Here is a 15,000-nt window from a genome sequence, read left to right as displayed (position 1 = left end):
ATCACCGCATGGCCATGGGAGGAATTACAGTATCCCAGCATTTCATGGACAATACAATATGGCATATCGCTACTACACGCATGCAGAAGCTAATGACTGACTAGTGATGGTACCAGGCTCTATGACCTCACAATCTATCTCCATGAAGATGACCACGAGGTACCTAAGACCACTTTTACATGATCATGGCAGCGATACACTATCATCACACCACTATGTCACATATTAAAGATATTTTTCCTGTTTCTAGTCCAGGCACAATGCTCCAGCACGTGCCTCTCACAAGACTGAATATGGTGGATACAATCTAGCTACCTTTGGGGGGGGGGGGGGGGGGAAAGATGACAGGAAGAGAACACAGAAAAACCGCAAAGTGCTTGAATCTTTGATGACAGAAAACAAAATAAATGAATAAAAACCTGCCACACTACCCCACGGGCGAATTACGACTGACTCCACCATCCAAATGATCCGACCGGCGGCAGCAATTTCTCCAAACAGAGGAATTATGCCTTTTATGCGCTCGCTTGTCGAAAAACATCAAGTGGCAACATCAAGCTTTTCATAGCACAGCTTCAGTGGAACACACAACAAATGATCTCTCTCATGTTGACATACACACTGCTCAGATTGGCCTGGAGCTGAGAGAAAGACAGAGAGAGAGAGAGAGAGAGAGAGAGAGACAGAGACAGACAGACAGAGACAGAGAGACACACAGAGATAGAGAGGAGCGAGGAAAAGAGAGGGGGGGTTGCAAAGAGAGAGGGAGAGAGAGAGAGTTCCTGGCATACTGGGGTGTTTGTAAAGTGTCTAGGAGCAGCTGGAATATCTGCAACAGTAGTGAGCAGCAGAGAGATGGGATGTGGGTTACCATGGTCACAGCTGTCCTCGTCGCTGTGGTCCACGCAGTCATAGATGCCATCGCAGCGCCAACGTGCCGGAACACAGTGGGCACGGTTACGGCACAGGAACTCATCTTCCTGGCACTCACGAGCACAGTCCAGCTGCCAAACACACACACACACACACACACAGAGTTAAACACACAAACACACATCTACACATGAACATATACACACACATGCAAACACAAACAATTAAACAAACTTTCATTTTCAAATATAATCAGCTCACTGCCAATAGCAAACGGCCAAATTGGCTCACTCACAGAGTGAGTGGCAGAGTTCACCTGTTTGTTGTCCACTGATGCACACACACACACACACACACACACACACACACACACACACACACACACACAGTTAAAGAAAACACTGAATCCTTTGCACTTTCCACAGTCCACCTGTTCACACATAGAGAACCATCCCTCTCCAACACATACACACACAACACACACAAAAACACACACACCATCTGTGTGTGTGCCACCACCCACTGTCTACTGCCTATTTTTATGGAACCAGAACTGTTGAATTTATGAGCACATAATCTGAATGGCTGAGTGAATGCAGTCTCCCATTTTCCCCTGGTAGAGAGGTTCGTTCCTCTGCCTTATAGCACTGGGGAAATAGCTTTCCATACATATTACATTACAGCCTTGTGCAACAGACTCCCCCACCTCGGCCCACACCTATCTCTCCTGAGGCCTGGGAGAATAGGCCTACTTTAATGGAGCTTATTAGAGTCTAGGAACACTCAGGTGAACTCCTGACATTGAATTACGAGCGTGGTTTTAATTAAAACGCGCCCCGCCGGGACACGCAGAGCCAAAGCCCTGCTGGAGACCCAAAACGCTGCGTATGCGTCGCTCCGGCGCCTCCGAGCCTATTGTGCCCCCGCTGCTCACCGTTTTTTTTTGTTTTTATTTTTTTTCTAGAAAAGTCTCTGTTGAATTGGCAGCGTAAGTGCTACAGGTTGGGCTGAGGAAGAGAGAGAAAAGACATGAAAGGCAAGTTGAGCTGCCATGAGATTTGTCTGGGGACAGGTCCCTCTCAAGTAGTCAGTCCTGCTGATTCTCAACAGGGGAACAAGTCAGATCTCAACTTGGCTGATTGGCCATATTAGAATAGTGAGAAAGGAAAGGTTCATAAACCATACGGAGACCCACTGCTGAAGTAAAACATAATAGAACGAAGGAGTATTTCATAGCATATGTGTTTTAATAGTGGTCAATGAAAGGCTTATAAACCATATGGACACCCACAGCTGAAGCTATATATATAATGGAGGGAGTATTGCATGCACACTGCCCAGCAAATTTGGCTTCACTTGGCCAAAAGATGACCGTGATGACACTGGACAACAAACTGAGAGATGGCCAACACAGGAATGCAGAAGAGGAGCTTTTGTACTGGCTGGTCGAGGTTAGCCTACTAAACCTACTAAAATGATGTTAACCTAGTACACACACTATGACACAATTATAAAATGCACTGATTTGGTTCAGCATTAATTTAGAAGGAAAAGCAAAATAACTGTGAGGTTAAGTTGCCCACATTCAGTAACTGAATTTCAGTTGTGATGTGAGGTGTTTCACGTCCATGACAGCTGGCCAGCATGGGCAGTATAGCATGCTCTGAACACCAGTAGGAACGCATATCATATGCAGTAGGCTCTTACCTCGTCAGAGCCGTCTGAACAGTCATTGTGGCCATCACACCTGAGCATGGCAGACACACACCCACCGCTGGAGCAGACATATTCGCTTACCGAGCAGGAGGGAGATGCTAAGGGGAGACACACACACACACACACACACACACACACACACACACACACACACACACACACACACACACACAGTGCAATTAACACACTCTTACCTGCCAGAAAGTCACAATTGTCACATAATACTAAATAGAACTGCGAAAGAAGTGCTATGAAGCTAAATGATATTCACTGTCAAAGATCCATCCAAGTGAAGACTAACAGTGAGATTCCACCCAGCTGACTCAACAACACGGAGATGGTGAGTGTTAGCTGGGTGTCTGTGGATTTGTGATGTTTACATGACATATATCTGTATGAAGAGCACATCACTGGTTTTGAAGAGGAAGCAATAAATGCTTCTTGGATACCACTTGTTACCTCCGCCAACCTCACCTGTGTCTTTGTGTTAGTTGGCTGCTTGGTTGGGTTATTAGCAGGATTAACCTATGTGCCCAATTTTTAAACTTGGTGAAGAGTGGAATCATTCAATTTTGAAGCGGATCTGACACATGGGGTGCCTGCACAATTTTAGTTTCTTGTTTCTCTTATGCTAATGTTTAGAAATATGGTATTAGTTTGTTTCCGCTTACCTGCTGTGATGCATAATTAAAGGAACTGTTGGCCATTGGTGGAGGTGTGCGCTCTACTGAAAGCCTTTCTATTTCTATTACTGAATCCGCTGCAACTCAGTCATTTTTAATCTCCCCCATTGCTAGTGGTGAGTCAGTGCAGTTTGGGGAAGAGCAGGACGGCTGTCTGAGCTCTTACACAGAAAGAAGCTAAATGTTAGCCTGGGTTTCCCCATGCTGCCTTACGCACACAATTTTATTCACGCTGCTAGGCAGCCTGGAATCCATGGACTTTGTTTTCACCTCAAGGAAGGAACCAAGCACAGAATGGAGGGGGGACAGCAAGACGATGACGACACACCGAAGCGGTTATGAGCTTCGACAGACGCATTTGATAGACATTCGTAGCGGCTCTGGGCATTCGTAAACAACATTTCAAATACGAGAAAACGAATGTGTAGTTCCCAGACCCCATCTCAATGAGATGAGGTTTGGCGTTAGCCAGGCTAGCTAAATGCAGCAAACTGCAAAAATGTGAAAAGTAGAAAGCTATCTGGATGAATATTATTCATAATTTACACAATTGATGACTACCGTCAATACACTAAAACGTTTAAAATAAGAATATTTGGGGAAAAAATGTTTGGGAAAAAATTGACTTCTTAAAAATCTTAAGTACACAACTTCATGCTGTTACAAGTTGTTCTGACAATTCAATTTAGGACTAAGTTTAGTAAAGTGTAACAGTATGCACTTAAAAGTAAGCTGAATCACTTTGGCACATTGTACCTAGGATAGCTTAAAATGCATTGGGATGGAATACGTAATGGGATTTTCTTAAGCAGTGAATCGGATGAGGAGTAATGTTTATGTAAACTCCACTGAGAGGGGTGTCGTGGGTCCCACACGGCACTTCTGTAGCATTCTCTAAAACATCAATATTAACATCGAGATAAAACCTTCTCTCCTCTGCTCTGCTCTCCTCTCCTCTGCTCTCCTCTGCTCTCTCCTCTCATTTGCTCTCCTCTCCTCTGCTCTCTCCTCTCATTTGCTCTCCTCTCATTTGCTCTCCTCTGCTCTCCTCTCCTCTCCTCTCCTCTCCTCTCCTCTCCTCTACTCTCCTCTTCTCTCCTCTCCTCTTCTCTCCTCTACTCTCCTCTTCTCTCCTCTGCTCTCCTCTACTCTCCTCTTCTCTACTCTCCTCTCCTCTGCTCTCCTCTCCTCTCCTCTCCTCTGCTCTCCTCTACTCTGCTCTCCTCTCCTCTGCTCTCCCCACCCAGGTGCAGTTCCAGCCCACTCTGGAGCCTGGCTGTTCCACAGGGAACGGGAAGAGGGCTTTTTAATAGTCTCTCCATAGTCCCCACCATCAGAATGAGTTTTTCTGCGGCAACAAACATGCCTGCCCTCAAATGACTCCAGTGAAACAAATAAAATAAAATAAAAATAGAACCCAGCTACTTCAAACAAATTGGAGGTGGAGGTGGTGGTGGGTAGTGTGGTTGGATCACTTATGGATTTCATTTTAATACTTTTTCTTGTAGGAATATTAAAAATAAGATTATCTGACCCCCCTGGATAAAACCACCGCTGTGCGCTTCACTTTTCTTTTGTCCTGTTAGTACGTAAATTATTAGAAACAAGATAACCTTAGAGTGTGGTTCCATGAAAATTACTCCAAACCACACGTCACGGTTTGCACGGCATGGATGCTACAGGAAGTGGAGTCGATCGATACAGTAAAAGATAAGATTATTGATTTTCTCCTCAGAACAGCATTGATCTGCTTCCACACAAACACACTCACACACACACTCTCACACACACACACACACTTTCATCTGAAGGAGGACCATAAGGTTTGATAAACAGAAACAGTTTGAGGTTGAATACATACTTAAATAAATATACACACCTTGTTTGTGGTGTCTTAAGTAGGTTAGTGCATTTGATCATTTTTAACTGACTGACTAACTAACTTGTTACATGATAGTCAGTGTCCTAGTCCCCTTGTCTCGCTGAATTATTAATGGCAGTTTATTTCACCACATTCACCAGCACTAATCCAAAGTCCCTCCACTCAGTGGCCATATCATATTTTGGACACTTATTAGGCATCTATTTCGGGCAGAACTGCATGAATCACCATATTGGCGTTACGAACTAACCCCATGTCTTTCTATGGAGGATTTTTTGAGTGCTGTGTCTCCTCATTAGAAAGTCTCTGACTAATCTTAGTGATGTTCAGAGATCAGGGTGTTTCTGACTGAACCACTGAAGTTCTTTGCAGTAGGTGCCTCTAAAAACAGCCACTAAGTGATTTTGTCACCAGTCACTAACTGTACATGATAGTACATTGAGCAGCATTACGGATGATCAGTGAGGACAAAAAAAAAAACAAAGAAAAAAAACATTTCAGTAAAGCCAATCCCTATTTTTTCCCCTTTTAAAACCATACCATACAGCATGTTCTAGAAAGTGCTGTTCAGTGGGTGCCAAAGCTCTTCCTCTCTCCCTGATCAAACCTTTCCCCCTCCAGCTCTCTCTACTGTCCAGCCCAGCTGTTCTACTGTCCAGCCTGTCACTGGCACCCTCCCGGAGTGGCAGTGGTGCGGGACAGAATACACTCCTGCAAGTCTCTGTTCACAAACTCCGCTGGCTTGAAAATATGCTGGCATTAAAATTTGGGTAATGCTACTTCACACAGTTCTCAATGGATTCAGTGTGGCGTGAGGTTCCTGACAAGCTAAATCAAGTGTTGGTTTATTAAATCAAACGTGCCACTGATGATTACAGTCACTACCCTGAGAAGATGAAAGGGGGAATACTCTAGTCTTAGGCTACGTTTACACGTGGCCGGCTATTTTCATAAATAGACATTTCACCCTCTCCGTTTTCAAAAATAACATCATGCACACCTGTCAGTTTTCAGAAAAGTTCAGCCCGGAGTTTTTAAAAACGGGGTCAAACGCGGAAAAATATCACCGTTTGCATCGTTTTCGTTGTCGATTAAACACCACCTCAACAAGCATTTAAACTAGGGCTGTCAAAATAACTGATTAATTTCGATTAATTAATTTGAGAAAAAATAACTGATTAAAAAAATTAGTGCAGATTAATCGATTCCATATGACCTTTGACCCCGAGCCGTTCTAGACAGTAAAAATTAGACTGTAAAATGAAGGAGAGAGAAGAAAACGTGCTGCCTGGATCATTGATTGGAACATTTACTTTTAAAAAATGGCCTGATGGTGTTGTTAAAAATAAAGTGTTGAAAATAAAGTCCTCTGCAATGTCTGCAGCAAGGAATTTGCATATCACCGGAGTTCATCAACTCTATAGTCGTACATCAATGCAAAGAAATAAGTGTTGACATTGAGGGGAGTGTTCATTGTGTCCCCTAGGTCATATCTGTGCCCTGAAATGCCTTCTTCCCGAAGCACTGTTGAATTTATTTCCACAGCATATTAGGTCATATCATAGATTATTATGGCCATTATTTGAACAGTGAAAATAATAATAAAAGAGTTTTTGAACTTTAATGTCACTAATGCTGATTATTCAATGATTCATTAAAATACTTCCACAGCAAAAAATATATATGTGATTAATTTAGATTAATTAATCACAGAGTATGTAATTAATTAGATAAAAAATTTTAATCGATTGACAGCCCTAATTTAAACAATTAATTAAAACACAGATGAATTCATAACTTAGCAGATCTACCCGGATGAAGAGTTGTGCAAATAAGAATCAACTGGTTTAGTTAATGGTTGGAAAAATATGTTGTCAGGACTTTTCAAGAGTTTTCCACCTCTGTCTGGGATGTCATTCCTTGACCTCCTTACTGGTCTTCTGGACCACCTAGCCAAGAAAATGTGTGTGACCGTACCCGTGCCGTGGCAGTTGAGCTCGTCCTCTCCTGTCTTGCAGTCCTCCTGACCATCACATAGCCACTTGGTGGAGATGCACAGGTTGTTATGGCAACGGAACTGGTCTGCCGAGCAATGGCTCACACAGTCTTTCTGTAAAGAGGATGTTACATACACATAAAGGCACACACACGCACACAGACACACACACACACACACAAGTTGTCAGATTGTTATTTCAAGGTAGTATAGACAACTGGTAATAATATAGTATCACCCCACCTCCCCATATTCGTGTGTTACAGCACTATATATCAGACAGAATCAACCGTATCAACAGAAAGGAATTGTATTGAGTGGAATACCTCATCTGAGTTGTCCCCGCAGTCAAAGTCCCCATCGCAGCGGAAGCGTGCCGATATACATTCTCCATTAGTGCACATGAAGTCCTTAGAGTTGCACGTGACTGGCTCTGGAGAAAGGAACAGACAGGGAGGAAGGATAAAGCAAAGAGAACAGATGAATGGCTTTGTGCGAGGAAGAGGAGCAAGAGGACGAAAAGAGGGCCAAGGCTAATCGAATGGGAGTGGACATAAACAGGAGCACAGACCGTTCCAAAAAGACAGGGCTTTTCCTGCCTTGAGAATTGAGAGGTGGCCGCCTCAATCAAATTTGGTGCCGCCTCCGGTTCCAGAGAAATGTCTAGTACTTGTGTTCATGAAAACCATTATTTCTTAACAAGCATTGCACTCAGTGATTTGATAGTTGTAACTGCAATTGTGGCTCTACGATAACATAAGAATAAGATTTAAAGGGCGTGGTGGAGTGATGGTAATGCCTCCGGGTTCGATTCTTGCCATTGCGAGTCTGTGTTGCTTTGGGTAAAAGCATCTGCTAAATATCAGTCAACGTTAATGTTAAGATTTTGGTATATTGATGAATTATGGTTAATTTTTCAGATCGTATCCTTGGCCAGGAAGTATCCTTGGCCGAGCTCATCACAACCACCAGTGGAAGGGCTTAGTGGTGGAGATACGATCAGGAGTGGATGATCAGGAGAGGACGATCAGAGTGCGATAATTGTTGATTCCACCATTGTGTGTGTGCAAGAAAGAGAGAGCATATTCAGCATAGTCAAACTATTAATAATTTATTTGGAAACCAACAGTTATGTTCTCCCCACTCCCCTAATACAGAGAGAAAAAACACACAGAACAGAGAGAGGGAGTGAGAGAAAAAGAGGGAGAGAGAAAGAGAAAGAGAAAGAGAGAGAGAGAGAGAGAGAGAGAGAGAGAGGGAGAGAGAGAGAGAGAGAGCTTTAATGGGCAGGTGCAAATGTGGACCAGCTGTGACTTTTGATTGCACCGGCCCACTGCTTAATTAACACCGATACAACCTAACTTCCACCACTGTGTGTGTGTGTGTGTGTGTGTGTGTGTGTGTGTGTGAGAGAGAGAGAGAGATAGAGAGATCCATGGGTGACTTCTTAATTGGCGAATCATCCATTTATTCATTTCCTCTCCCTCTGCAGGATGCTTGCAGTGGGGCTGATGTGGGAGAGAACCCCAGCAGGTACGGGCGCATATGCATGCTTTATGCAACACGATCAATTACTCATACACGCATACATTTAAAGGCCGTCACACTACATGCTATATAACATTCAGGGCATGTATATGCACATCCTGCATGTAAATATGCATTCATACAGTACATATTCATATTCATACATGTATAAAATTTACATCCACACTCACTCACTCTCACAGAGAGACAGAGACGCACATAATTGGTGAGAGAAACACTGTGAACACGCATGGAAGACAATCGGATATGCAATACATAAACACAAGCATGCAGACACACACACTCACACACACTCACACACACACACGCACACTATATGGGGCTATGTATCACACATAATAACTGGTTGCATTTACATAACAATATATGTAGCCTGTCTAGTTTTTTTACGCTGCTTAACATTATCCCAGGCAGGCACACACCTCAGAAAGTAGAGCTTCTGTTTACAGTGCATATTTAGCAAGCCAGCTGATGATATAGGCTAATCCAGCTACGTCTGTGATCCATTCACCTACAGTTTGTATTGTTTGATAGATTTCTTTGTTTACTTCCCACTGCAAAACAGCTATCAATAGCTGTCTCATATTGTCACCAAAAGCAGCCAGAGTTGTCCAGTCAAGAAAGACTTTGTTCTGATGGGCACTGAGTCATGTGCTCTCAAATGTCCTGTAACATGGCGTGGACACTAAAGTGAGTTGTTGCCTAATATGACTAAATAGCTCCATTATATTAAAAAAGAAAATAACATATATTCAAAATCAATATGTACTAGAAAATTTGCAGTCCAATCAAAATAATGTCACAGCAATACAGTCCATCCTTTAAAATATCTACTTGAAATAGACTTGGGTGTTAATGGATTCGTAAAAGACAAATTAACTCTCAAATTAACTCTTAATTTAGGGTTTTCAATATTTGGTTTATATCATTTTTACTTTACATGTTACATGTTTACATCTCAAACATGCATGGTATTTTGATCAAAATAACAAATGTGCTTGTGGATGTCACGTTGTAAAGGTTGCCAAAATCACCTTTTCACATGGTTGTTTGTATGAAAATGTATTAGTATTTTCTCTCTGTTTAATATGCCATGTATGTAAATGTGATGTCAGCTGACTGTTGGACGCGCGTTTTGGGTAGGAGTGACTTTTATTGCACTTTGTTTAAATGGAGGCGCGAGGAGAGCGCTCACCCCGAGAGTTACCTGTGTGAAGCCGGCTGTGTGGAGTAACGCGCGTTAGAGGCCTTGCATGCTGAACTTACCGTGATTCTTCCTCTGTATCCGCGAGCGCTGTGGATTATCATTCTTTTCCGAAGTCATTGGATTACAGCAAGCAAAGGATCCTTTTCCTAACGCGCGTGTTTTGGTGACATTGCGTTTCGCAACTGTATAAGTAACGACTTCTTAACAGACTGTAAGCGCAATAACTTTTTCCTATTCCGGGGATCACGTTTGTGTTTTGGACTGTTTGAGTCATCTGATTGATGTCAGGACTATTGGGCACTGAACTCTGGGGGGTATTTGTTGGGGCATTGTGAAACTGTGTTGTTAATTATGTGTCGGGCCTTCAGTTGTGCGCCGGGTGGCCGCGAGTTCGTGCATTACAATACAGAGTGAATCAATCTCATATGTTGGGTTTCTTTCTGTAATATACACTCTTATCACTCTTATTATTTTGCCAGTTTAAGTTAAGTTAAACGGCCTTCATCTGCATTGAACCAGCACGATTTCCTGCTTATTGGATCTGCCCGTAACCTTATTTATGCGTAGTGGCAATCAGTCTTTTTGAATAAGGGCGATTTGTTATAGTGGTGGCCCGTACGGGGATCTGGATCGCATTATTATTATTATATTGCAGCTGTTGCTTATATTTTGTTGCTTATATTTGGTGCTAGCTATTGTACAAACATCATGCGAATTGTTTGTTCATTAAACTATTGGATTTTGCTGAGTGTATTAATAAGGCAAGCTAGGTAGCTACAGTAGGCCATTGAAAACACTCATACATCTTTTTTTGCATTACATACACATTTTGATTGTTTTCAAACATTACTAGAGTGCATTCAATACATTGCATTACATTACAGTATATTATAGTGCATTCACATCAGTTCATTACATTTTCCCTGTTGCATTACTATTCTACACCTACACTATGTCTGGGACTAACCAGCAGGGGCCAGCTGGGAGTAGTGGCACTGGTGATGCAAGCCCTCTGATTGTTCTAGCCGAAGAAACAAGCTCATCTGGCAATGCTGGTCGCTTCCAACACGTCACTACTAGGCACAATCGTAGTGCAGTTTCAGAGCTAGCCACCCGATTAGAAACCCTGTATATTGACAGTGAGGAAGAGGAGGCCCAATCAGGTGATGAGGCTGATGAAATGGCAGAACAACTCCAGGAGTTTCAGTTCAAAATCGAGGCTTTAGAAAACCGGCTCAAAGAAGCAGTAGACAGCACCCTCAATAGAGAAGATGGTCTGAGAGCTGCCATTGAAGCTGCAGTGAAACAGGCCACCGACTATGTAGATGAGAAGCTGCTGAGATTTGACGACGCTGTTGTTGGTTGTTTGGAGCGCAGGGATAAACAGTGGAAGGAGGAAGTGAAAAGGGCTATCAGCAGACATCGTCCAGCCTGGGGGCCTTCTGCCTTCTCCACCCATGCAACCTTTGTGCCCACCACTCTTACTCCAGCAGAGGGTAACACCATTACACATGTGCACACAGCCAAGGCCAAACCACCCATCAAAATGGAGTTTCCCCAGTTTGGGGAGTCAAGAAGCTCAAAAGATGTCACTGAGTTCATAGACCAGTGTGAGAATTTCTTCACGCTTCGACCGCTGTCTGACATTGAGCTTATTGGCACCATCAATTCTGTTCTAATGGGGCCGGCGCGGAGCTGGTGGATAGCTGCACGTGGCAAGATCACCAACTGGGTCCAGTTCAAGTCACCATGGGTGAAGACAGCAAAAAGAAGACCGCCATGATCACCCATCGAGGTCTCTTTCAGTTTAAGGTGATGCCTTTCGGTTTGCGCAACGCCGGCGCCACCTTCCAGCGACTGATGGAAACTGTCCTTGGAAGGCAAGATCTGTTTTGTTTACATTGACGACATAATTGTCTTTTCCAGGACACAGCAACAACACCTGCTTGACCTTGATGCCGTGTTTCAGAAATTGCATCAAGCCAATCTGACGCTCAATGTAAAGAAATGCCATCTTTTCAAGTCTGAGCTGACCTTTCTGGGGCACACTGTCTCGGCAAAAGGGGTTGAAGTGGATCCGGCCAAGGTTGACGCCATCGCAGCATATCCAGTACCCACTGACCTCAAAAGCCTCCAGAGGTTCTTGGGATTAGTGGGCTGGTACCACAAGTTCCTCCCCAGACTCGCAGACATTGCAACGCCGCTCAACAACCTCAAGAGAAAAGGCATCCCTTGGGAATGGACTACACAGTGTCAAGACGCTTTTCAACACCTCAAAGCCCTTTTGCAGTCACCACCAGTGCTCGCGCAGCCAAGGCTGCACATGCCATTTCAAGTTTATTGTGATGCGAGTGACGTTGGCCTAGGCGCAGTCCTGACCCAGTCCATTGAGAGTGTAGAGCAGGTTATCGCCTATGCCTCAAGAGCTCTCCATGGTTCTGAACTGAGGTACTCCACGTCAGAGAAGGAGTGCCTTGCAGTGGTGTGGGCGGTGGAGAAGTGGCGCCATTATCTGGAAGAGGACACATTTGATATGTTCACGGACCACAGTGCGATCCTGAAGAATGATATCTTCACCCGCTGGGGGGTGCCAGCCTTTCTGGTTTCTGACCGTGGTCCGCAATTCACAAGCCAGCTGTTGATCAGCCTTTGTGGATCCTGGGGCGTGACTCAGAAGCTCACCACTGCATACCACCCCCAGACCAATCTGACAGAGCGGGTCAATAGAACTCTGAGGCCCATGATTGCGTCCTATGTTGAAGACCACCATCAAGACTGGGACCGATGGCTGCCTGAGTTCCGCCTGGCCATCAACACCGCAGTCCACGAGACCACTGGCGTGACCCCTGCTGTGTTAGCTCTTGGGCGTAACATCAAAGGTCCCCTAGAGTGTCTCCTACACAAATCTCTTGTTCCTGACACACCTGCATACCATAAACTACACGCACACAATCAGCTCATGAAAGAGGTTAAAAGACACATCAGTGTAGCCAAGGCTAGACAAGCTAGGTACTATAATGCACGGCGCAAAGATGTACACTTTGCAGTCGGGGACCTAGTCTGGATTAGGACACACCTACTTTGCCTCCACAAAGTTCTCTGCCAAGCTTGCACCCAGATGGTCAGGGCCTGTTAAGGTAGAGAATATGTTGCGTCCCATAAATTACCGTGTTCGTTGGTTGACTGACAAAGTAAAGGTGGATAATGTAAATGTGGTAGACATGAAGCCCTACTATGGTCCCGATAAGCCGCTGGCTGGGGGGGGGGAATGTAAAGGTTGCCAAAATCACCTTTTTACATGGTTGTTTGTATGAAAATGTATTAGGATTTTTTCTGTTTAATATGCCATGTATGTAAATGTGATGTCAGCTGACTGTTGGACGCACGTTTTGGGTAGGAGTGACTTTTATTGCACTTTGTTTAAATGGAGGCGCGAGGAGAGCGCTCACCCCGAGAGTTACCTGTGTGAAGCCGGCTGTGTGGAGTAACGCGCGTTAGAGGCCTTGCATGCTGAACTTACCGTGATTCTTCCTCTGTATCCGCGAGCGCTGTGGATTATCCTTCTTTTCCGAAGTCATTGGATTACAGCAAGCAAAGGATCCTTTTCCTAACGCGCGTGTTTTGGTGACATTGCGTTTCGCAACTGTATAAGTAACGACTTCTCAACAGACTGTAAGCGCAAGAACTTTTTCCGATTCCGGGGATCACGTTTGTGTTTTGGACTGTTTGAGTCATCTGATTGATGTCAGGACTATTGGGCACTGAACTCTGGGGGGTATTTGTTGGGGCATTGTGAAACTGTGTTGTTAATTATGTGTCGGGCCTTCAGTTGTGCGCCGGGTGGCCGCGAGTTCGTGCATTACAATACAGAGTGAATCAATCTCATATGTTGGGTTTCTTTCTGTAATATACACTCTTATCACTCTTATTATTTTGCCAGTTTAAGTTAAGTTAAACGGCCTTCATCTGCATTGAACCAGCACGATTTCCTGCTTATTGGATCTGCCCGTAACCTTATTTATGCGTAGTGGCAATCAGTCTTTTTGAATAAGGGCGATTTGTTATAACGTATGAATTTGACTTACAACTGACCATCTAACTCGTTTCGTAGAAAATACCAGTATATATTGTGTATTGTCATTGACTATAAATATCAAGACATTAACTTTGGTGAGCGAAAGTTTAAAGGAATTAAAGGCCTAGCCCATGTAAATGCACGGCCCAAATATATGCAGGTTGAGTTTGGTGATTGAAGCAAATAAAAGCCTGGGCAATTAATCAAGGTTTTAGATTAAAATGTACATCACACACACACACACACACACACACACACACACACACACACACACACACACACACACACACACACACACACACACACACACACACACACGGCCAAACACACTGAATGTGAGCTCATACATAATGCAGTGTTAATTAATTTTGCTTTTAGCCTGCTGATCATAGATTTGGTTTAAAATGTTCCATCATTATACAGCATCAGAATGTCTCCCAGGAGAGAGGTCTACAAACATCCATTATGTTCTTAGAATATCATCATTTTTACTTTCAAGAGATGGGCTGCAGAACTCATATCTCCCTTTCTTTTATATGGCACACACACACACACACACACACACACACACACACAGAAAACATAAAGAATTCCCCTGCCCCACTAAAAACTCTCCATGCCATCTCCTTCTGTTATGGCGAATGGAGAGACTACACACACACACGCACGCACGCGCACACACACACACACACACACACACACACACACACACACACACACACACACACACACACACACACACACACACACACACACACACAGATTCCTTTGTGCACTCTCCATAAGGAGTGATCGTTAGAGTTCAGACACTGGAAGTGATTATCACAGAAAAGCCCACCTTTTGACTCTGTGGGGGCCAATATCAGAACAGCCCAGCACATCAAAGCTCTCAAAGTGATCATCAATCTACCATCATTATTACACACGGTGTTTTTAATGACTGTGCTTCAACGACTCAATGACTTGTTACTGTAAACTATGGCCACTGATTCCCATTACTAATAATCTAATGGCAGTTAT

General features: G+C 43.8%; 1 protein-coding gene across 1 annotated transcript in view; it reads right to left on the bottom strand.

Moving 5' to 3' along the window:
- Window positions 1-15,000, bottom strand: part of LOC143142500 (low-density lipoprotein receptor-related protein 1B-like) — a 252,224-nt gene that overhangs the window by 44,543 nt on the left and 192,681 nt on the right. The window contains exons 68-71 of the mRNA XM_076303422.1: window positions 7,477-7,583; window positions 7,132-7,264; window positions 2,581-2,687; window positions 872-1,004 (exon numbers count right to left, since the gene is read on the bottom strand). Coding sequence (XP_076159537.1) covers window positions 872-1,004; window positions 2,581-2,687; window positions 7,132-7,264; window positions 7,477-7,583 — 480 coding nt within the window. The remainder of the gene's footprint in view (window positions 1-871; window positions 1,005-2,580; window positions 2,688-7,131; window positions 7,265-7,476; window positions 7,584-15,000) is intronic.

The sequence above is a fragment of the Alosa pseudoharengus genome, unplaced genomic scaffold (genome assembly GCF_046254945.1).
Source record: "Alosa pseudoharengus isolate Yale_2024_CS ecotype anadromous, Long Island Sound unplaced genomic scaffold, YU_APseudo_1.1 YU_APseudo_1.1_scf_24, whole genome shotgun sequence".
Taxonomy (NCBI): Eukaryota; Metazoa; Chordata; class Actinopteri; order Clupeiformes; family Clupeidae; genus Alosa; species Alosa pseudoharengus.
This window is presented reverse-complemented; position numbering and strand designations above follow the sequence as displayed.